At 45.9% G+C, this 24,755-nt stretch overlaps 1 protein-coding gene across 1 annotated transcript in view; it reads left to right on the top strand.

The window, feature by feature from the left end:
- Positions 1–24,755, top strand: part of Iqca1 (IQ motif containing with AAA domain 1) — a 126,757-nt gene that overhangs the window by 5,688 nt on the left and 96,314 nt on the right. Inside the window, exons 2-6 of the mRNA XM_036173484.1 lie at positions 2,736–3,060; positions 5,673–5,792; positions 7,977–8,168; positions 9,706–9,777; positions 19,169–19,374. Of these exons, the coding sequence (XP_036029377.1) occupies positions 2,736–3,060; positions 5,673–5,792; positions 7,977–8,168; positions 9,706–9,777; positions 19,169–19,374 (915 nt within the window). The remainder of the gene's footprint in view (positions 1–2,735; positions 3,061–5,672; positions 5,793–7,976; positions 8,169–9,705; positions 9,778–19,168; positions 19,375–24,755) is intronic.

The following is a 24,755-nucleotide window of genomic DNA, read 5'->3' as shown; positions in this document are numbered from 1 at the left end:
AGTAACCTTGTGTCTTTGCTCATGCTTGCTTTCCTCCTGACAATCGGGAACTGTAAAGCTTAAAGAGCCAACAATGAACCCTAAGGCCGGAACACCACAACATGGTGTACCCTCAACCCCCATGACTTGAGCAGTAGCTTCTGAATGCTCTGGCTTCCGAATCTCTAAACCAGGAAAATCATTTACCTGTATCAGAAGGGTATTGTGAGGAGGGCATGCACTATTATATGGAAAGCTCTCAGACGTGTGGCTGAAGGGGTATATAATAAGTAACTGCCTCTATCACCATTAACTCAACACCATCATCATTATGATCATGACCATCATTACCACCATCACCATCATCAACCACTATCACCACCATCACCATCATTAACCACCATGACCACCATCATCATTACCACTATCATCACCACCACAGTCCTCACCATCACCATCATACCACTGTAACCATGGCCACATGACCCTGAAAATCTTCTCACATCAAGGGCCACATCTATCACTGGGCCAGTTAGACCAAAGCAGCACTGACAATCCGGCATCAGCCAGGGGCCACTGCAGTTTATCAGCACAGTGGATAGTAGAGCAACAATTCTGAGGAACGGGTTGGGGGGCGGGGAGATGTCAGAGAAATCTGAAGGTGGTTGAGTATGAGTACTCTCCCCCAGTGCTCCCTCAGTTGCTTGTTGAGTGACAACAAAGGACTTGAAAGGCTGGGAACTCATGAGGAGAAAGAGCACCTGAGTACCTGCTGAGAACCATCAGGCACCCTGAAGAGGGAGAGATGGGCTCAAGGCGAGAAGCAGTTGGGGAGCTGGACCCAAAGCCAGAGCTCCCCTGCAAGGGTGATGCCCTGGAGCTTCTGAGGGGGCTGGAAGGAGCTTTGACTGTAGAGCTGTATCAGGTCATGTCACCCCCAGCCCCATTTCTCACACTCCAGGGAGCAGGTGGCTAAGCAGCTCCAGGTCCAGCAGAAGATGACACATGCACACAGGTAGTTGGACACCAGGCACTAGGACACCTGGAAAGTGTCTAAGCTGGAGCCACAAGGGCGTCCAAGTCCTCAAACTCTGGCTTCTCAGAGTCAAGGAACAGGGCATTCATCCTTTCCAGAGCAGCCTCTGCCCAGACACCCATGATATCGAGCTGATTTCAGCCTTAGATCTTAAGTGTGAAAGGCAAAAATGTGGGAGAGGAAAATCTCCCCCGTAATTACTTCAGTCAGAACAGGCATATTAGGCAAATCTAAAGCTAGAACTATCAACAGAGAAGACAGAAAGGGGATGGTATGGTACCTGTGGTGAATGATGTCTCCAGCCTTCTGCTGCCTCATCCCAGAAGGGCATGGAACAGTCCGCATTTATAAACCCATTCAACAAGCTTCTTGTTGTATGGACTCCAGTAGAGTGGGGCAAGAGACCCCAGCAGGCACAGACCCGTCAGACCCTCACTTCTCATACACTGTGATGGTTCTGAGGACAGCAACTGTTGGCTTTAGCTGTGGTTCATCCACACTGTCTCACATCTGTGTGTAACAGTTTGCTGACCTATTGTGGTTATTCACATCTCATTGGTGGGCTATCTCTAGACCTTCGCTATTTCCTTAAACAATGTTTTGTTTTATGTGTGTTAGTGTTTTGTCTTCATGTACGTGTGTCTGTGGACCACCTGCATGCCATGCCTGCTGAGGACAGAAGTGGGCATCAGACCCCCTGGAACTGGAGTTGTAGGAGGCTGTGAGCTATTGTGTGGGTGCTGGGACTGAACCCAGGTCCTCTGCAAGAGCAACTAATACTCTCAACTACTGAGCCATCAGCCTCAGACTTCCACTGTTATTATGTCTTACAATACTGGAACTGGAGGGATAGCTCACCCTGTAAACTGTTTGCCTTACAAGCATAGAGAACTGAATTTATTAAAAATAAGAAAAAAAAAGGCTGGGTATGATGATACACTCTTATACTTCCAGCACTGGGGAGGTAGAAAAAGGAGGAATCCCTGGAACCCACTGGCCAGCCAGTCTAGACTATGGGATGAATACCAAGGCCAGTGAGACCGCATCTCAAGAAGCAAGGTTTTTGTCTCCTGAGAAATGACATAGTGGTTGAACTTTGGCCTCCACACACCTGTACACACACACACACACACACACACACACACACACACACACACCAAGATTCTAAAGGGCTAGGGCTATATTGCGATGGTAAAGTATTCACCTCGTATGCCCAAAGTCCTGAATTCATTCCCCAGTGCAGAAAAAAATTATATTGCTACAATCATACTTGATACGTAGTCAAAAATTTTATCCACAGAGTCTGCACAGATACAACTTTACAAGGCAATGCGGAATTACTTTCCAAAATGGTAGTTTCAATGCACGCTCCATCATATCTACACATCTATATTTAAATCAGTTAAAATCAGTTAATTGTTCTGGATATACATTACTTTATTATTTAAATTAGTGTAGTAACACTGGCTTCACAGACATGCTGAAGAACAGTTACATTATTTATAAAGAGGCTTTTAAAAACTACTAATCATAGCAATGGTTGTAGGGAAACAGACAAATGTGAGCATAGCAAAAGGCTAGAGAACCTTCCAGCCATTCACTGTGTTCTTAGCCCACACCTGCCTGTGTGTTCTGTTTTAGGATGCCAGGTGGCCAGTATGGGTGCCCAGTGGGATCAAGTATATACATGAGGTTGTCTAAACTCTGTGTCTTCCTTCAGAATGTACAATAAAATGTGGCACCAGACCCAGGAAGCCCTCAATACTCTGCTTGACAAAGAGTCTGAGAAGATGACTGAGCCTCAGAGAAACAAGGTCATAGTCTTCCAGATGTTAGCCACCTTCTACATAAAGTATGTGCAGATCTTCAGGAACATGGAGAATGTCTATGACCAGATAGTCCATCCGCAGAAACGCCTGCTGATTCGCAAGATCCTGGATGGAGTGATGGGTCGCATTCTGGAACTGAAGAATGAGATGGTGGAGTTGGAAATGACAGAGTTCCATTATTTTGATGACATCTTACAGGACCTGAAGTTGGCTCCTGTAAGTGTTTTTGTCACTGTTCCCTTGGTAGGCTTTTTTTTTTTTTTTTTTTTTTTGGAAATAAGGCGTTTGAGGCTGTGTCCCACTGTCTGCAGACTCTTAGCCGTGTTAACATGTGATGACCTTGTTGAATTAAAAGCCTGAACATTCTCTTTGCTTAAACCTCGCCATCATGAGGAAGGCATTGGGTGCTTCCTTGTCTGTGTAGACAGGTCTTTGCACCGTCCGTGGGTCTGTTTGACAATGAAGTCCTGTTATCACAGAGATGCCATTATGTCAAGATGGTTGAAATGGAGTAGGCTGACCCTCTCAAAAATACTCCATAGCCCAAAGTCTCCCATTTTCCCTGGGCCATGCCCCCAACTCTCTGAGTCTGCAATGCCCTTCTGCCTTCTACTACCCCATCATCACTTAGATGATAGTCTTGGATGGCCTGGACCTTGTGCGCAGCTTGGGTGACTCTCTTCGTTTGCTTTGGGTCAGTACTGACCCAGAGGGTTTATAGCTATGGCCTTTGTTTCTTAGGTACTGCAGAAAAAGGTATCCCTCCTTATTGCCCAGGAAGCCTCCCTCTGCCACCTAGTGACCTGGGCATCTCCTGTGGTCACTCAGACCCTGCCACTGAACCTTTTTCCCCTTGCTGACAGACATTTGCCTGAGGTTTCTCTAATATCCTGGTGGCTGGACTTTCAAGGACCACTAGACACCTTATTTCTTCCAGCAATAGGCCCTGTGAGCTCACCCTCAGTTTTGAAAGGGTGATTGATTGCCTTGGGTAAAGTTAAAAAGACAAAATGTCTCTACACAGGACTTAAGGCTTCTTCACTTTGAAAATAGTTTGACTTTTGTAAAGGCCATTCCTTTTGCTGGAGAAGATTCTTCTAGCAGTATTATCTGATGGCATCAGAATAGATAAAGAAAGTAGCTGGAAAGAGTGGAGACGTTCCAGAATTTGCATGTGCATTTCCTGCATTTCTAAGAACAAAAGCGAACCAGATTCAGTCAGGTGTGCTTGGCTCACCCGGGGAAAAGAGGAAGAACAGCCTGGGTCAAATGTGGAATCACTGTTTATTGAATTATAGTCCAAATTGAATTAGTAAGGTGACATTCACTGTCTAAATCTAATTTCAAGGCTGTTAAACGGTTACAGTCTAAAGAGGCTTGGGGACTCCCATGCTGGCCTCTCTCCACTTTCCCCACTATTCACACTGCCCCAAGCTTCAGCTGGTCACCTTCCTCACAACTAGGAAATGTTGCTGCTGTGAGAAGCCAATTATGCCCAGCAAGGAGAGGGGTGACGGGAACAGACATCGCTCAGGAAGTCTATGTTATAGGATGACATCAACAGTGTTTCCCACCAGCCCTGGACCTGGTGGACAAGCCATATGATGTCTTTGAATGCAGGGGCTAGAATGCTGGCCAGCAGTAGAGTCTGGGTTCCGTGAACAGTGTCCTGGCAAAGAAGCAAGCCTTGGGAATGTGTCTGCCTTTAGACCATCCTCTGCCGGCATCCTCTGCACGTGGCCTCTGCGGCCATTCTCTCACAAAGCCCACGCTCCTTGCTGTTTTTCTGGCCACCCCCCAGCAGTTTGTATGGTAGACTTAAGTCCTCACCACAGAGATTGGGACACCAGGGGAGCTGTGCCAGTCAGACCTTCCCTGAGAGAATCTGAAGCCAGATAATGATGGTATCTGTGTCTCTGTGATACTGTCCTCCCAGGCTGGCAGAGCCTCAGTTGGCTGCCAAGAATGGATCAAATAAAGCTAGAGCCAGAAAGAAAGATGGGGAGGAAGAGCAGGACATCTTCATCCCACCCTGCCCTTGGCCTATGAGTTACTCAGAATGTTCCCATGTGTGACCACTGGGATTTGAACTCAGGTCTTCATGCTGTGCAGCAAGCACTCTTACCTTTTCTCTAGCCCACCCCCATCACCCACCCCTCACCCCATCCCCTCACACCCATCCCCTCACCCCATCCCCTCACCCCCACCCCCTCACCCCATCCCCTCACCCCATCCCCTCATCCCCATCCCCTCATCCCCATCCTCTCACCCCCATCCCCTCACCCCATCCCCTCACCCCACCCCCTTACCCCCATCCCCTCACCCCCATCCCCTCACCCCCATCCCCCCACCTTCCATCCCTCACCCCCATCCCCTCACCCCCATCCCCTCACCTTCCATCCCTCATCCCCTCACTCCTATCCCCTCACCCCCATCCCCTCACCCCATCCCTTCACCCCCATCCCCTCACCCCCATCCCCTCACCCCATCCCCTCACCCCATTCTCCTCACCCCCATCCCCTCACCCCATCCCTTCACCCCCATCCCCTCACCCCATCCTCTCACCCCCATCCCCTCACCCCCATCCCCCCACCTTCCATCCCTCATCCCCCATCCCCTCATCCCCATCCCCCATCTTCCATCCCTCATCCCCCATCCCCTCACCCCCATCCCCCCACCTTCATCCCCCCCATCCCCTCACCCCCATCTCCTACTCCACACCTCCCACAAGCAAGTCTCCGCAATTTGCTCATCCTGCAGTAATTCTCGGTGGATTTGAGTCCTGGGACCCTGACAGAATGGTCTTACGTTTATTCTCTCTTCCTCAGCAACAGTTGGACATCCCCATACCCAGGTATTTTTTGAAGGAGAAGTTAGACGTCATAAAAGGAAGAGAGAAGATCCTCGCTCGGATCTTAAATGAATGTGGATTGAACCTCCCAGATGTGGTTTGTACCATTCTAAGAAATGTCTTTCATTGTTTAACCTCCTCCTCCTCCATACCCCCAACTGTCTGGGGAACACTTACCTTATTCTCAAGTAGAGGAAAGAGCTGCCCCTCCCCGCTTGCTGTTTGAAGCCTATAAGGGTTTGTGCAACTTTGGGGTAGTTGTTAGTGATTTGTTATAGTTACTTTATATGAAATAAAAATCAAATGATAATGCTTCATGGGTTACATCGGGAGCCATAAGACTGAGCCAATTACCAGCTGGGTTTGCTTTTTCATCTCTAATTCACCGGGTTAAGTCAGAAACTAAATCCACAAAGTTCAGAATTCACACACTCAAAACCTGCTTTGTGTTCTCAGCTGCTCCCTGGCCTTTCATGAGTTCTAACTGAGTGACATTTGGATCACCAGAAAGACTATTGCTGGGAAAAGAAGGCCTTTAAGAAACCCTCAGAAGGGCCTGGGAGATGGTTCAGTGAGTAGAGTTCTCTTCACAAGCATGAGGCCCTGAGTTCAAACCCCCAGAGCCCTTGTAAGGCTGACTGTGGTAGCAAAAGTGTCTCTACCCTGCAGGGGCACTCTCCCGTGATGCTCCTCTATGCTGGCACAGCTTCCCCCTCGCTTCTAGGACAGCAGTAGCTGTATGTGTGTGTGTGTGTGCTGTTCATGTGCACACAAGTGCATGTGTGTGCTGCACTTGTGTGTTGAGTGTATTTCCCAATCATTCTCCACCTTACTTTTTGATACAAGACCTCTGGACCTCCCCGGTTCAGGTAGGCGGTTGACCACTGAGTGTCATGGATCCTCTTGGCTATGCCCCACATGCAACCCCAGCACTGGGGTTCCTGACACTCACTGTCACACCCAGCTTTTTAGCTGAGTGCTGGAAATTCAAACTCAGTTCCTCAGCCTTGAGAGAGACCGAGTCATTGCGGCCCCCAGTCCCTACCTTTTCACACATAGAACTAAACAGTTCTGAGTGGTTTAACATCCTAGTCACTGCCGTCTGCTGCTGACCTCAGCCTCTTACTTGTAGTACATTCAAGTCCTCATCTCAGAGACATGGCTTCCATTGCTATTTTCCCATTAAGCAAATGATGGAATCTCCAGCATTAATCAATATGTCTGATTGACATTTCTGTCATCTCAGGTCTAATTTGCTATGGAATTAAACTTTTGGTGTGTCAGTTAACTTTCTGTTTGGAAGGATAGTGGTCTGGTCCGTGGTGGCTAACCTTGGTTATTAACTTATCACACTTGGGAAGAGGGAGCCTCAACTGTGAAATTGCTTCCATCAGATTGGTCTGTGGACATGTCTATGAGGACTTTCTTTTTACAAAGGATTTTTGTTTTGGCTTGGTTTTTTGAGAATTTTGTGCATGAGCCCTGTGTTTATACCATACCCCACAAACTCTTCCAGGGACTCCCCCATCCTTCCAAATTCATGGTCTCTTCTTTAATTACCATTGTTGCATGTATATACATAGACATATATATATATATTATATGTAATTGTATATAGTTATATGATATATATATTTATAGTTCATTATAAAATAATGAATGTGTGTATATACAGTTATATATGTTATACATGATATATTACATATCAATATATTCATACATGCATCTGCAACCTACTAAGTCCATTTAACTTTGCTCATGTGTACGTGTGTCTTGAGATGACCACTTGAGATCGGACATCCTATTTGGGAACTTATCCCTGGAAGAAACTAATTCTCCCTTTCTTCATTTTAATATGGGACATTTCCTTGATTGTTAGCTGTAGGAGATCCCAGCCCACTGTGGATGGTACCATCCCTCAGCAGATGGGCCGAGGCGATCCAGAACGGCATCTAACTGTGGGCCTGGAAGCCAGCCAGGAAGCAGCATGTCTCTGTGGTGTTGGCTTCACGCTTCTGACCTTAGCTCCTGCCTTGGCTTCCCTTGATGATGAAGTGAAACAAGCCCTTTCTGCTCCAAGTTGCTTGTGGTCATGGTTTTTATCACAACAGAAAAGCAATCTAGAACACAGTCCTTAAGTCGGGATCACAGTCTACAGTTGCTATAGTATAGTACAGTACGCAGTTGGCAGCAAGAGCTTTTACTTGCTAAGCCTTCTTGCTGGTCCAGTTCAACATGTATAAATAGTGATTTGCCTGATTTTTTTTTTTAATTTTTGTAGAAATTCGCTGTAAAGAGCCTAGCATTGGAAGAGGCTATCAAGATGATCCAGATTGCGGAGCGAGCAAGGCAGGGCCGCCTCAGGGCCATGTTCATGAAGCAGATCTTCCTCCAGGAATGCAGAGCCAAGGAGATCAAGCTGCTGGGCCAGAAACTAGCAGACACCAGCCTGGCGGCACTGCAGATTCAGAAAGTATGGATGTGGGGGCGCTTCTGGATTTGGGGGGCAGGCAACATGTTCCAGCCTTGTGGCTGAGCTCTAAAATTCAAAACCCAGAGCCCTACCTATAGGAAAGCTGTGCTGAGTTAGTAAACCCCACAAAGATTTGTTGGCTTACCCTGGAGAAGCAGTGTGTTGTTTTTATTTTATTTGTTGTAAACTTGGAAGTTAAAGATGCAGAACACTGTGTTCAAAGACTTCCAAAAGGGCACCGATAATTGTAGGAAAGAATGTTGCTAGACTCTAGCAAGGATGTAAACCCACAATGAAGGTTTTAAAAAACTGCATCCATGCTGAGACCATTGCGGAAGGGAGAGCCAGGAGCAACGCCTGGGTCCTTGAAGACAAGCTCTCCACTGAGCACATTCCAGCCACCAGCCTAAGAGCCAGAACCTCGGTATTCCTTCTAGCGGGACCCCGGGGACCAATTGCTTTCCTCTTAGATGGTGTTGCAGTGTACCCTGTCCTTTTCCTAGTGGAGGGCAAGATTGCTTGTGAGAAGATGCAAACTACCACCATATGGCAAAATCTGAATTAAATTAAGAAGAGAGTAAGTATAGGGAGCCTGAGTATGCAAGACCTTGTCCCCAGCTGTGTCTGGGTAGTCCTGAGAGAGGACAGTGAGAAGGACAGGCAGACCCCTTTCTTCCTATCTCTGGCCTCTGCACCCTAAGCTAAGCTTGAGTTTTACAGTTTTTGGAAGCTGTTACTTTGGAAGGTTTTGATTGTCAAACAATGAAGTGCTATCCTTAGGTACAGCCTCATTCTTCTGACTTCTAGACGTTTCTCTTGAAGAATCCCAAGTAAAATTCAAAGACATCTATGAGACATTTTTTGTAATTATCCTTCTTTAAAACTATTGTCTGTGGGGGCTGTGGAGATGGCTCAGTGGCTAAAGCATTGGCTGCTCTTCTAGAGGACCTGGTTTATTGAAAGCACCTCCATGGTGGCACACAACTGTGTATAACTTCAGTTCCAGGGGATCTGATGGGCTCTTTAGGCCTCTGTGGCTGTTAGTACCCATCCATGTATTGCACAGACATACATGTAGGTGAAATACTCATACACATAACATAAAATAAAAAGTTAAGAAAGCTGTTGCCTCGCTCGCCCAGCCTTGATATAAGGGTTTGTGCCTAATCTTATTGTAACTTGCTGTGCCATGTTTGGTGATACCCCATGAGATCTGCTCTTTTCTGACGGAAAACAGAGGAGCAATGGACCTGGGAGAAGATGGGAGGTGTTGGCGGTAGGAACTGGCAGGAGTGGAGGAAGGGGAGGAGGCAGTTGGGATGTATTGTATGAGAGAAGAATAAATAATAAGAAAAAAAATTAAAAGGGAGGGAGGGAGGGGGAAGAAGAAAAGAAAGCTGTTGCCTGTTATCCCAACATTTAAAAATAATCCTAGCGACATCCACAAGTGCGGGCTAGAGTTGGTTGTCACAATGCTTGAGCTGGGCAGTTTCTACAGGAGAACTTTGTATGGGAGTAACGATGTATTGGTTCGCAGGTTTGGCGAGGTTTCCATCAAAGCAAGAAAACGGTGAAGGAGAGGGAAGAGGAGATGGTATTCCTGGGGATGGTAAGTTCCCTCCTTAAAGAGTAGATTCTGCCGGATGTGCATCTTCTCTAGTGAATGTCTGTGGAAAGAAAGGAAAACAGAACTGGTGACTGACATGCCTCTGCAAGATGCAGAGAACGCTGGACAGGAGAAAGGCGGTTGAGTTGGGAATACCCAACTCCTGCCTAGTGCCAGCAGAGCCTTTGGCTTCATGAGTGTCTTCCTGGTGAGAATGAGGCAGATTTGGTCCAGCTGGCATTGGAGGGTCCATTTCCACAGATGAGTAAGTCATGGGTGTATCGCCATATAGCTGTATCAACACAAAACAGTGGCTTAGGCAACTATCTATCCTATGGCACAGGATCAGGAACCTGGCACAGCTTAGTTCTCTGCCTAAGATGTCACATGGCTACTGTTGTATAAGCTGGGGCTGAGGGATCTCATCTGAGGCTCAGATGGGAAAGGATCTGCCTCCAAGGTCATGTGGCTCTTGGCAGCACCCCACTCCTGGTGGGCAGTCAGACCAGGACCATCAGTTCTTTGCCAGCTCTCAGTGAAATCAGGCCAGAACCTGGTCTCATGGACCCTGGAATCTCCCATGTAGCAGCTTGCTTACCCAGAGACAGCAGGGAAAGAAGGTAACACTCAGTGACCTTTGACATTGCTGTGTTGTTAGTTAAAAGTGAGTGACAGGTTCCCACAGAGGAGTTACAGCAGGTTGTAGGGCACCAGAATCCCCTTAGATTCTGGCACAATGGGGCCTCAGAACCTTCTGTGCATGGAGCATGGGGCTTCTGAACAGGGCTCATGTGTCCTGATCAGAGCCCATGCCTCCCAGGGCAGCCCACAACTTCCTTTTCAGATCCCTCTTTTCCTCAACTGAAACCAATCCCCCCAGCCCACCCCCAACCCCAACCCCTCAGTCCTGCTAAATTACTGGGCACTTTTCCCTGTCGAAGCTCAGGAGATCTCTTGTGTCATTTACACATGACATCCCTTCGGAGCCCAGGAAATCAGCTCTGTAACACTGGCATCACCAGGGATGTGATCATTCCTGGTGGGTCCTCATTTGCTGTCAGGCTCAGTTTCCATTAAAGGAATTTTTAACTGAGAATACTAGAATCCCAGCAAGTCTTACAGCACCAGCTTTAGGTGTACCATGTGGAGCCAGCTGAATTGCTGGGTGCCCTATTGGTACCCTCAGATACAAACACATGAACAGCAGTGTTGGCAGGGACTGGGTATGTGAAAAGAACTAGCTGCCTATAGAGCTCTGGTGAAGCTAAGTAAGAAAAGGAGAAACAGGAATAATAAATAGGCCATAAATAACCACAGACACTAACAGGCTAAAAAAACTATTAGGTCATGTCTTGAACCTCTGTGGTCATAAATTAGAAGACACTGAACAGAGAAGATCATCTAGGGAAATATAAATATCAAAACTCACAGAAGCTGTAAGAAGCCTCAGTTAAGCCAATCACAGTAGCAGAGGCTCGGCAGATTCTCTAGCCTCTGGGTTAGTCAAGGCCTGGGAGAATTAGGCACCAAGGGCAGTGGTGTTAGCCCAACGCTTCTGCAAAGTATTCAGGGAACTTCATTCCAGAAACCAGGGTGGAGCTGAGCCCACTCAGAACAGCAGACGTGGTTCGGGTGGTACTGTATGGTCCATGTAATGATGACCTGTGTGGCCGAGCACCAGTGCCAGCACACAGTAAGTTGACCTGGCTGGACCTTGCTCCTGGGACTTGGAGCACCTGCCCATGAAGGACCAGAGGTCCATCACATCCCCATCCTGCTCCATTCCTCCACCTAAGCAGTTCAGCTACCATCAGACTCTGATAGGGCATTTCTGTTGCAAATCAAAACCAGTAAAATACAGTTGATTTTCACTCGGGAGACAGAGCGAGTTACCAACAAGCAGTGGCCTTGCCCATATGCTATTTCTGTCACAGTTGGGGCAGTGCAGATGACAATGGAGTATGACCTCCTGGAGTGTGACCAAGACACTGTCCCCCACCACTGCAGCAAAGCAAACCTCAGTTTCTGCCTCCCCCGCCAAGTGATATGGTAAAAGGACAATAAACATTGCGTCAAAATAGAGAGAAAGAAAAAGACAGAAGAAGAAATAAATCTTGGCTATGGACTTTGGGTCAGAAATACAAACTAAAAACTGAATGATCTGTAGATGGCACTTAAGTGACACCTGAAATGTCACCTGCTCACAATGGGCTGGGCTGAGCCCTCCCATATCAATCATCAACCAAGACAATCCCTCCCAGACATGCCCACAGGTCACTTGGATCTGCCCAGTCCCTCCGTTGAGACTGCCTGTAATCCCAGTGTACACGAAGCAGAGAGAAGGGATTTCTGGAGGAAGTCAGCTAGCCGAACTAGTCAAATCCGGCTCAAGTGCCCCGGCCATGTATAAGGTGAAGGGTAATCAAGGCATGCACCCAAATGCACAGGTGTGCCTACAGACATACAAATGCCCATGTAAACACACACATACAGAGAAACACATACCACATACGTTCACATGTGAAAAATAACTTAATTATATTGGTGGTTTTTACGTTAAAAATCAAACCAGCAATCTAAGATTCATGGCATGTGCTTAAGCGCTATGTGAAATTTCACAGTGTTCAAACTTTTGATGCAACAGCTTCTATTCGAGTAAACTTTCATTTAATGTGATTCATTAGCCTGCATTCATTTACTGGCTATCTTATGTATTCAAAGAAAAAAAAACAAGGCCAGAATCCCAAGCAACAGCCAAAGACCTTTGCATTCACCCTTCGGTCGGTCTTGACTGCCTGCCCTGGTGCCATTCTAAGGTGGATCACTCGTGGATAGCTCAGACTCTCTGCCTTCCTCTGTAATTTCCATGTCTGGACTCAAGAGCCAAGCCTAAGAACTCTCCACAGGGCCGTTTGTACAACGTGAGGAGAACAGCTCCCCCGCTGTGTGTTCCCTGAGCCTTTCTCTGCATGCATTTTTACCCAGTATGCCGCCTCTTGATAATACATGTGCTATTGAAATTTTAACCACTGAGAAATACATGGATTCAATTTTTGAAAGAATGTTATCTGCAGTTTCCTGGCTGATGACCATAAAAAAAATCCACTATCCCAAACCAAGAGCATGTTTTCAATTGAATGTATTTTCCACTCTGTCATTGACGAAGGTGTTGCCCTCCTCATTTCCAATCTGTTTTCCGTTTTTGTCAATGTAAAGCCAGTGGTTTAGCGGATCCCAGCTGTGCTTGTATCCTCACATGAGCCCGCCACGCTTCCAGGAGCAACGACTTGGTCTCTGAAAGCAGAATCAGAGCAAAGGACATCACTCTGTCTTTTACCCCAACCAAATGTTTCTCTTAACCATTGGCATATAAGTTATTTTTTTGATATTGCCATTTTAAATATTTAGATTATAAAGTCTACAGAGGAAAATAAATAGTGGTCTAAAAATCATGTACGGCTATTTTAATTGGCAGAACCAATGGCGTGGATCCCGTGAAAGGAAACTTAATGACCACAATCCATTCTCTTCTATGGACCCCTCAAAGCCATCCGTCCTGCAGTCAGGACCCTATGTATTTTACATTACCCTGAAGCCATTGCTGTTTGAATTGTAATGAGGAACTCTGGGGGCATTTATTAAAGGGTAGGGCCTGTCGCTTCTCCAAACATCATCAGAATCCTGAAAGCACCATAAACCCCATTCATTTTCAGATTCTACCATCAAACGAGCTATTTTCTCCACGGCTTTGGGGCTAATAAATTAGAATTTTATTCTTGTTAACCCCAGCACGGTCTGGATTACCCTGAGACGGAAACTCTTAGAGACCCTGCTGTATCCTTTAACATCGTAAGAGCTGCCTGTCTCCTCAGTGTCCCAGCAGAGGCAGCATTCAGCCAACAAGCATTTCTCCTGCAATCACTGGGCCCCTCTGGGACCTCTGGTTGGCAACACGTATCTTAGAGGCAGACTTGGTTCAAAGCCCGGCTCTATGCTTTGCCAGGGGCAGGACCCCAAGTCTCACACACCCTCCCTGGAAACTTCAGTTTCCTCTTTGGCCAGCACAGTGCTGCCTCCATCACAGGGCAGCAAGGAAGACATCCAAAGAGCTTAGAGAGGCCTTGCCAGAGTGTGAAGTGGGAAACACCTCCGAGGAATGTGGTTGATGTCATCTTGGGAAATGATAAAATGGAACGATGTTTGAGTGACCCTTGAAACAAAACACTTTAAGTCCTGAAAGTTCATAGTCAAAACCACAATACACTTTAAACTTAGCTCTTGTGTGAAACACATGTATTGAAGACCTAAAGATCCAATGTATCTAGGCTCTACAGTGTATGCTACACCCTACTGAATCTGTGTACTGAAAACCAGCCTGTCAAAATTTGATCTGGAAAAGTCCATGAGGCGGAATCTGTCTTGGTGCTTCCTAACTGAGCTGCAGAGGGACCTTCTGGAGATTCCCCCAAGGCAAAGCTGTGACCACCTATGCTGGAGTCAGCCAGAGGAAAGCCCACAGAGGCAGCAAGCCGCCCCTCCAGCCCACCATGCCCAATAGTGAGGGGGCTTCCCCAAAGTGCTTAGTGGTTTCAAAAGCTCCTTTCAGCCAGCCACTGTCCCCTTGCCTTTTATACTGAGAAAGGAGGGCACTCACAAGCTCCAGGCCAACCTGGGCTACAGTGTGAGACTCTGTTTCAAAAGGAAACAAACACGATCCACCTGAGATGCATTGGAGAAAAGGTGAGGCTATCTCTGTCTTTTCTATCAAGTAGAATTTTACCATCCAGTTGCCTGACCTGATACACCTTAGTTTGATTTCAAGTCAAATGTGTATGTATGAATATACATATTCATTATACATGTTTGTATATGTATATTATGTATTATATATCCATATAATGTATATTCATACATACATATCAATTGTATATTAAGAAATAATATAGTATTAGTATTATTTGTTGTTGTTGTTAATATTCTGCTTAATTGTGGCCCCGGCTTTCCAGGTCATCAAACATGAAATGACAGAGATAATTCTTTTCTTTGTCTTCCCTTTGTCCTCTGGCCCTTGGAGTGCCTCATGGGTTCCCTTGAGCTGGAGGCTTGCTTCCGTTCATCTCACAGGAGACCCTTTACAAAGTCTCTCCATGCTGCATAGACTGTGGGCAAGGCTCAGGGCTCCAGTCAGCTTGGCTGGCTCACAAGGGACTTCTGGGACTGTTGGTGCCACCATGCTGTCCTGGGGAGAGCAAATGGGGTGGAGCAGTGTCCAGCTCACAGCACATGACGAACACTGGCCAAACATGGTCTGTTCTGCCCTCCAGAAAGCTTAAGATCCTGGGTTAGATGCCAACATCATTTGCAACTCAGACCCGCTCATTGAAGTGCTAGCAAGTGTTTGTTGTTGTTGTTTGTTTGTTTCTTAACCCATTTAGGTTAGAGGGGGATCAGGAAGGGTTATGTCCCCATAAAGTCATGAAAGGGCACTGTCGCAGACTCAGCAGGGAGAGGGCCTTGTGTAAAACTACCCCAGAACACAGCTCAGCAAGAGCCACCAAGTCCAAATGCGCATTGCTTTCCAAGTGTGATCTGTAGCATCCATAAGAAACTATTTTCAGACAAAATGGCTTAATCCAAGAGAGGCATCAAACACAGAGAATAAGAGTGGCCTTAGTCTGTGTGTTCTGCCTGTGTGACCCTGGGCAAGACCCTTGACATCTCTGTGCTACCAATTCCTCAGATGTAAAATGGAAGCAGTAACCTCCTTTCTGGGTACGGCCACTGTGGGGACCAATTGAGTTCATATTTGGAGGCCACTCAAACTTGCCTCACAGTGAGGACTTTAAATTGTGAGAGCCTGAAAGCTCACCAAACACCCCATCCCATCGTGGTTCTTCAATAAGCAATTGTTTATTAAATACCAGGTTTTGAAGGAAATTGATTCTAATGGGCTCGAAAACATTCTTACTCTTTAGCAGATTCGTGCTGGCTAAAATGGTGGGTCTCAAAGATTCACACTGAACTCCTTCAAGCCAGAGGACCAAAGAAAAAGATTCTCTTCCCTGTAGTCCTCGGCTTCTGCTTCTGCCTGTCCTTGCTCAGAGTAGGTGTGTTTGTGGACAGGTGACTCTGAAGTGATGGGACACCCACCAGTTGGCACATTCCCAATGGGACCTGATGAAGAGTAGGGTGTTGTGTAACCTGAGGCCTTCCTAGTATGAAATCAGAGCCTGGTTGCCAGGGCAGCTCTTCTAAGCACCTCCCCCAAGCACTAAAGGACACGTGCAGGCCCTGGGAGAGCTGGTGTGACACAGTCACTGGATGAAGTCTGTTCCTCCCCTTTGGGTGACAACAGATAGACGTTCTGTGGATAATCGCCTGCCCCAAACCACATGATTCCCAGTCTATTTGGGACTGATATACTGAATGGGTTTTTGTATATGACCGTTTTCCCTTCCTAATTTCAACAAGGGTTTTTAAATCCAAAGCCTGTCAAACGTTAGCTAAACATGGACATTAACAGAGCATGGAGTCTTGTCCCCACACCCCACCCTCTCCCAAAGTCAAGAAGCATTGCTTCACGTCGCATTTCTTCAGCAACATCAATTATTAATGTGTGTGTTTTTGCTGACAGAGGACCTCGCTGGAAATGTAGGTTTCGTTACTCCGTTCTGGGTCGTTAACTGTGGAGAGCTGGCAAATGTAATGGTTTGCTCACATGGGGAGCCTTCATTAAGATGCATTAATCTACAGCCCATGCATTTCAATGCATCGTATGTTATCATGGTCTCCCTCGCCTTTTAATATCCCTAATTTATTTTTAAATGAGTTGCTGTTTATGTGGCCAGCTAACAAATTTGAATTCATAGGACCAGTGTTGCTAAAGAAGATAAGATGTTTGTGCCCAAAGGACAAGATACTCGTTAGCATAGGATGTGAATTTATTAGAACCTTCAAGTGCAGAAACAGCAAGAGGAGAGGTTACAAATGACCCAGATGTGTTCTTGCCAGAGAAAGTCTATGGAGAAGCACGCATGAACTCTCCCATCTGAATGACACAGTAAGGAGCTTCACAAGAGTGGAAGGAGCCTGCAGCTTGCTGCTGCATCTCCATCAGCACGAGACCTCTGCTTTCATATCTGTCCAGTGGGATCCTGCATGCTCTCCTTTCTACCTCCAAAGCTGAATTCGAGCATCACCAAGAAGCTACGGTGCAAGGGCTTATGAGGAAAAGTACAACCACGCCATGAGATGATTAGATCAGCCTGTGAAATGATTCTATAGGGGCTGGAGAGATGACTCAGGAGTTCAGAGTGTTTACTGTTCAGGCATGAGGACTAGAGGTCATATCTCCAGTCCCCACATAAATGCTGGGTAGATGTGGCGGCCCACCTGTAATCCTCGCTCTCAGGAAGGGAATACAAGAGCAGACTTCCTAGCTAGAATGACCGGATCCATGAGTTCTGGGTTTAGATGAGAGACTCCAGGAAGATGCTCAAAGGCAGCCTTTGACCTACACACACACACACACACACACACACACACACACACACACAGACTTGTACCTGCGTGCACACACACATGAAAAAAAAAAGATTTTATAATTCTCACTCTGGATCCACCTGAATAAAAATTGTACCCTTCATACTAAGTTCTCTTTATACTAAATGAGAAAATTGTCTCATTTTTAATAGTTTCTGGTGGGTATGTTTACAAAGTATTGCACATGTAGCTTCTTCCTCTTCTGTTTCACTTGACTGTGTAGTTTTAAGTGGATTCTAAATTCTAGCAGATGGAAAGGTGAGATAATCTCTCCTACATGACGTTCCAAAAGTGTTCCTTAGAGATGTGCGTGCGCGCGTGCGTGTGTGTGTGTGTGTGTGTGCGCGCGCGCCTGTGCGTGCGTGTGTGTGTGTGTGTGTGTGTGTGTGTGTGTGTGTGCGTGCATGTGCGTGTGTGTGTGTGTGTGTGCGTGCGTGTGTGTGTGTGTGTGTGTGTGTGTGTGTGTGTGTGTGTGTGTTTGCACAAAAGCTGATTTGTCCCACTGGCATGGTACAGAATTCCCAGAACCGAGTCTGGTCTTCCATTTGCCTGGTTGTGCTGAGACATCAGTGCCAAAGCCACCGACCCACTGGCTAGCGCAGCGATCCCTGGGACTGACCAGAGCTACTTCTCCCAAGCAGTTAAGAAGTTACTCAGACTGATGCAGTCGGCGTTGCCAGGGAGACAACAGACACAAATGTCTGTAAGAGCATAGAAGGCAGGAAGATAGCTGAGAAGTAATGAGTTCTGAGTGTTGGTAACTTGGTTACTGACATAATTGACTTAAATTATTCCGTGTAATTTTAGATTTAAAGATACCCACGTTTAAAACCAACATGCAAATTTCCCAGAAATGTACCCGTGAAAGGCTGGCTTCAGTACCCAGTCTGCCTGCTTTTGATTTGAGAGCCTTGATTGAACCTTTGGATGGATGTCTCTAGAGGACGGGCTCTTCCCTCACATGGGAGAACTGATCTTGTATTTCTGATCTCGGGGACTGGAAGCACCAGGCTCGGCCTCCTCCTCCTTGCCCTTTTATGTCATTATGTCCTCGTCTCCAATGCAGGACTTGGATAGATTGCTGCAGAGATATGGGTTAATCTTCCTGATTTTGCTCCCTTGGAGCTTCAGAAGAACTGTGTTTTAACCTAACACTATTTGAGTGTGTCTGTTTAGAGCCTCGTGTAGATGCTGCACAATGCTTGGGGCTAAGGCCCAGAAGATGCACCACAACCAACCACTTTCTGATTTGTTGATTGACAGATCTGGAGGGAGAACATTCTATAAAGATGTGTTGGGATATAGGTCTGAACTAGGCTGCACAATGTCTTTCTTTAGAGAGTTGAGAGTGGAAGTTTAGATCATTCTAAATAATCAGAATACAACTCCTTTTGGTAGCCTTTGTGAGAAACAACCCTTCTCTGCGTTCTGTTTCCTCCCACTGATAAGAAGATTGGAAAAGCTTTCTGAAGGGACTATGTAGGCTTCCCAAATGTACTAGTTTTGTGTCACTGTAGCAAAATGATCAACTTAAAATATAAAAGATTTATTTTACCCAAGAGTTTTAGAATTGTTCATAATCAGTGGGTCCTCACTTCTTTGGATCTGAATATGTGTGTTTTGAGCTATCAATCCACAGTGGTATGGAGCTAGCCCTGTTCTCCCTCCCTCCACAGTGAATGGGTTCTTGAGGTGTGCACACTGGCTATGATCTGGTACTCTAGCTGTATTTTTGTAATGCGTCTGTAGTGAGACACCTACCTCCAAGAGACAACATATTTGATCCCCTTTTAATATTTTCCCCAGTCCTGTGACTCTCAGAATCTCAACTTCTGGGGGATTTTCTTTTCAGAAGCCACCTCATGTCTTTAATGAAATCAGTGCTGCCACCATCCAGTCTGAACGTGTGACGCGCCTGCGGAACGAGGTGCAGTTGAAACATGAACAGAACTACAAGGAAGCCTTGGTGAATATCAAGGAGGAGCTGAGGTTAATGGAAGGCCCTGACATCAAGGAGCACCTTCAAGACCAGATCCGCCAGTGGTTCATTGAATGCAGGTGACAGCGTCCCCTGGGGTGGCCCGGCTCACTCCATGCTTCGGTTGTTGGTTGGTTGTTAGCTTGTTTAGTTCAGGCTTGAACTTAAAGGAAGCCTCTTGCTTCTGCGCGGGCGTGCTGGGCTTGTAAACTTGAGCCACCAAGGGACTCAGGATGAAGATGTGAGGTTTCTTGACTTTATTTTGAAAAAGTCAAATGCTGACGCTGAGGATTCAGAAAGGTTTTTGATTAAATTGCTTCTTGGTCTGTGTTTGTTTTTTAATATGGCCCATGCAGTGCTCTGTGACTACATAAAACAGACTATGCTGGGTAGGGTACACATGGCCAGGTGTGTCTAAAGCCTAGGGAACTAGAAATAACCAGGTCTGACTGCCTCTCCCTTGAGAACCAGCAATCCATTGCTTATAAGGAGCCTTCTTCAGGCTCTGAGCCCCTGTTGGAGGTAGCTGCGAGTTCGGAGCCCTAGGACTCCCTAAAGTGTTGGGTTACTAAGAGTTCTGAGACCAAAGCTCCAGACCTATTCTTATATTAGACTTCTTAAAATGCCTTTATACGAAATGCTATATTGTCTGAAACTTGTTTGCTGGAGACATTTTAAAGTACGTTTTTCCCAAGGGGAGAGAATAAGAGTGTTCTGTATCCAGAAGTGTCTCCAGTCCTGTCTGGTCCGGAGGCTGCTTATAAAAATTATCGTTCAGCGGCTTATATTAATTACCAATTGTATGGCCCATGGCAGGCTTCTTGCTAGTTAGCTCATATAACTTAATGTATTTCTATTAATCTATAAGTTGCCACATGGCCTTGGCATTACCTGTCTGCTGGTATCTTGCTGCTCCTTCGGTGGAGGCTGGCGTCTCTCTCTTTCTCTCCTTTCTTCTCTCTGTATCTCTGCTTGGATTTCCCACCTGCCTCTAAGCTGCCTTGCCATAGGTCAATGCAGCTTTATCAACCAATCAGAGCAACATATATTCACAGCATGCAGAAAGATATCCCAGAGCAGTGCTCTGTCATGGGTGCTGAGGCAGGAGACTTGGATATCTCTTCCCATGCTGGGGTGTTTTATCACCCCAACATTAGGTTCTGAGACACTCCAATGCCAGTGCTGGTCAGCTCTTTGGGATGAGAAAACTGAATTGTTGAGAATAGAAAAAGCATATCTCCTCTTTAAATAAAATCACACCAAAGAGTGTATGTGTGTGGCAGGCAGGCTGTGAGCAGACATCTGGGGATCCTTGCCTTCCTGGGGCCAAACTCAGGAAGTTCCTCACAGAAAGGAACCCAGCAGAAGGGATGGCACCTCCTTCCGGTTCATCATTCACCTTCTTGTTGGTGTAGAGGCTCACAGGGGACGTATGGAGGCTCCCAGATGACAACTGACAAGGGGCAGGGGCCTGGTTCCAGCATCTGGACAGCCAAGCCCTGTCCACAGCCATGTGAGTGGACGAAGGAATGGAAAGGTGTAACTGTTTTCAACCTTCCTGTGTTCACCTCACAGGAAATGGAATACTTGTTCCCTGCATAAGAGTCTGACTTCGTCCACACTTCATGGTGGGTGTTAGGCTTGCCAATTATACTCTTTCTTATAAATGGCATTTCTGCACATTTAATGATTTTTCTGAAATTCAGCATTGAATTTGTGAACTTTCCTTTGCCTTTGCCTGGGAGGGGCATTGAAATGAGGATCTTGATGGAGAATTCAGAACTTATTCTAGGAGACAGGTGGGCTCATCCTGGGGGAGGGATATACAGACAAACAGGTCCCCCCCTTTCCTTGCTGTCAATCTCCCTGTCTTCTTCTCCAGGAGATGGTTGCACAAATGCACACATTTGTCAAAACTTATCAAATCCCACTCTTGAAATCTGAGCAGTTTATCACCTATCAATTATACCTCAAGCCAATCTGTTAGAATGCCACACGATGGGTGGGGTACCAGCAATATGCCATCATGTTAGTTCTTAAAAATCACACGATTTGCTGTTTCTCAGAATACCAAAACCCAGTGTTTCAGCATATCCCAACCCACACCTGCTCATAGCATAAGGGAAAGGTGCTCTTCTGGTTTAAAATGGTTGCTTCAGGTCAACTGTCTTTTCTATATAGATGTGCCATCAGTTCAGATGTCCCCTTCTTGAGAATCTTGTGTGCTTTCTCTTCTTATGGAGCCTGCCTACACAGAGAGCCATGCAGCAAACACCCAGCACCACACTGGTGAAGAGTGACCACACTGAAGGTGTGGACAGACACCTGTCACTTACCACCTTAAAACTGGGTCAAGTGGTGGGAAATGAGGTGTTAAGTGAGTTCACTGTTGTGCATGGGTACACACACACACACACACACACACACACACACACACACGTCTGGATGCCCAAGCCTCCCTCATGACTGGGTGCCATGATGTTTCTAGATAATACCTGTATGTGTGTGTAGTAGTAGTGTGTATGTACATGCGTGGACTAGCATAGTGCAGTGTTGTATCACACTACTCCAAATGGCACACTGTTTAAAAGGAATGGACTGTTTATTCTGGGATTTGGGGCTCAGTGTTCACAGATCTCTGTTGACAGTGGGTCACCGAGGCCAAACCCACAGATAACGGGGCTCCTGTGCTCCCAACACACAGAACACACTAAGCTTTGTGGCACTCGTGGAAAACTTTTGGGAGGGTGCAGCAGAAAGCCTCTTTCAGCTAGGCTCCAGGGAGAGGGGTTACTCTAGAGTCGATCTTCTGTACTGTGAGAATTCATTTGTTTCAGTATTATTTTTAGGATTAAAAAAACAGTTATGAGAAGGGGAAAAGGCAATCAGCTTGTGTTGATTTAAAATATTTAAGACACGCGGGTTTTAGGGAAGTAGATGAATGTGACGTCATCATACTGTGTCGTTCTCAGTGCAGAATTAAGTAGGATGGCAACAGGTATGAATTATTTTCCCTACCTGAGTCCTGGGAGGCCCTGGCAGTCGCTCTGGAAATGCCCACTTGTTCCAGCAATTATGAGATTCTTTGAAGATACAGCTGGTGGGTCCTCTGAGGACACTTCCTCCTGACCCCACTGTCTGAGGGCTGGTTCGAGGCTCCCTCGTGGGTACACTGGGCAGAATTCACAAAGGCATAAAAATTCCTCTTTTTGAAGTAATGGAAGGTCGAGGGTAAATTTATTTTCATAATTGGATTAAAGTCATCTGATGGACTTTGATAAAGAGCTTTGCTTCTTGCCTTTTTAAATCAAAGGCAAATAAAAGCAAATATTGTCTTTTGAAGTATGAATCACAGTCAGTTCTCAGAATAAATTCCAAAAAGATGCGCAGGGTAGGTCAGCTGATCATGAGAAGCCATAAGCAATAAACAGATACTCTTGGCTCATCTGGTCAGTATGTACAGGCTGGCCTCAGGCTCCAGCTCACCATGCCGTTGAGGGTGAAGCTACCTCCGTCGGCTGGGTCACAGGTGTGCAACACCATGCCTTCTGATTATTTGTTTTTTCAGCTGTCCTAGGTGAAGGTTTAAACAATTAACAGTTTCATACATACATACATATATATATATATATATATATATATATATATATATATATATATATAACAATTTTTGGTTGTTTTCAATTTTCAAAAGTAACACATATTCATTTGAGGTAGAGTTTAAAGAAGAAAAACTGGCCTGTGTATAGTTTTCGTTTCAGCACAGAGGCAGCGACTTGAACATTTTTGGTTAAGTTCCTTCCTGACTCTTTTCTCTCTAATATATATTTTAATTAGTTTTATTTATTCATATTTTCGCTCATGTTTAAAACTTCAACATTGAACTTTCCCATGGCCCTGTAATGCTTTTCAAAAGATCTTTTTTTAATGAATGCCTGACATTCAATTGCATGGGTGCACTAGTTAATAAACTGATTGTAATCTTTTTAATATTTTTGCAGAGCCGATTAAAAAAGGCTATCAAGTTATCTTGGAATTTGTATTAATTTAAATTTTTAAAATTTATTTATTTATTTTTGGTTTTTCAAGACAGGGTTTCTCTGTGTAGCCCTGTCTATCCTGGATCTTGATCTATACATCAGGCTGACCTTAAATTCAGAGACTTAATTGCCTCTGCCTCTGCCTCCCAAGTGCTGAGATTAAAGGTGTGCAGCACCACCACCCAGGTAATTTAATTATTTTGGGGGTTGGGGAATAATTCCATTTTTGTTTTTGCCTTGAGACAGGGTCTAAATATGCAGCCCAGGTCAGCCTTGTATTCAAGATCCCCCTGCCTCAGCCTCCTGAGTGCTAGGATTAACAGGTGTGCATCTCCAACTTATTTGAGTTGTTTTTGCTTATTGACAATTCTTCGTCTGGGCTGTTCTATCATTTATCTACTTCTCTGTGTCTTGGTGTTGGGTTTTTCTTCAAGTGATCTCTGATATGTAGTTATATATATGAATGTTAAAGATCCTTAAGTTCGGCTTAGTTTAGAACACTGACTGTTTAGGTTTTTATTTGTCATTATTATGCCAAGGGAGGCATCAGGCCCTTTCCAGGTTCCTTCCACATGCATCCTTTGGTATGTCTTCTTCCCGTCTCTACACTCTAAGGGCCTAGGCTCTCCTGCAGTGTGGCAGTGCACATGTGATCCATGGTATAGCGTGGGCTATTTGAAGCAGTTCCTGTTGAAGATCTCAGTCTGGGAAGCATGACTAGTCAGAAGCTGTTTCCAGAACCAACTTCCCAGGCTTTGCCTTCATTCCTCCTCCTGGCCAGAACTCAAAAGTGAGTTCCGCACTGTAACGCCCAGGGTCTGTTTGTAACAGTAGCCATCTTAGTGACTGGGTACTAGGTGTGCATACAGGGAGGAGGGGGAGACTCTCATTTCCGGAATAGTTTTTCTAGTTCAAGAATGCTTTACACAAAGCGACCTTTGTGTTACTTTGCTCTTGCCGAATTAAATCGCCACCATCTTGGCGTCTTAGCCGGAAGTCTGGATGTTCTGAGATGAGGGGGTAGAGCTGTGCTCCCTAGAAACTCCAAGGATAATCCAGTCCTTGCCCCTTCTAGCCTCTGGTGGCTGCTGCCACTCCTTGGCTTGTGTCTAGGTCACTCAGCCTACCTCAGTGGTCACATCGCTCTCTCTGCTGTGTCTCTGACCACCGGACGCATGTTTTGCAAGATAATGAGGGCAACATGGTGAGAATACCACATGACACAGATAACCCCTATCAGAGGTTCAGTCACATCTTCCAGAACCGTTCGTTCTTCCATGAATGGTGTCATAGACTCCAGGGATTAGGACTAAGGGTCTTTGAAGCTCACTGTTCAGCCCACCATGCACCTACAGCCCTATGGATAGCACTGTGTCCTTTCCACCCACTGACAGCATAATAAGGACCACACTGCGGGGCTT

Source organism: Onychomys torridus, chromosome 23, assembly GCF_903995425.1.
Source record: "Onychomys torridus chromosome 23, mOncTor1.1, whole genome shotgun sequence".
NCBI lineage: Eukaryota > Metazoa > Chordata > Mammalia > Rodentia > Cricetidae > Onychomys > Onychomys torridus.
This window is presented reverse-complemented; position numbering and strand designations above follow the sequence as displayed.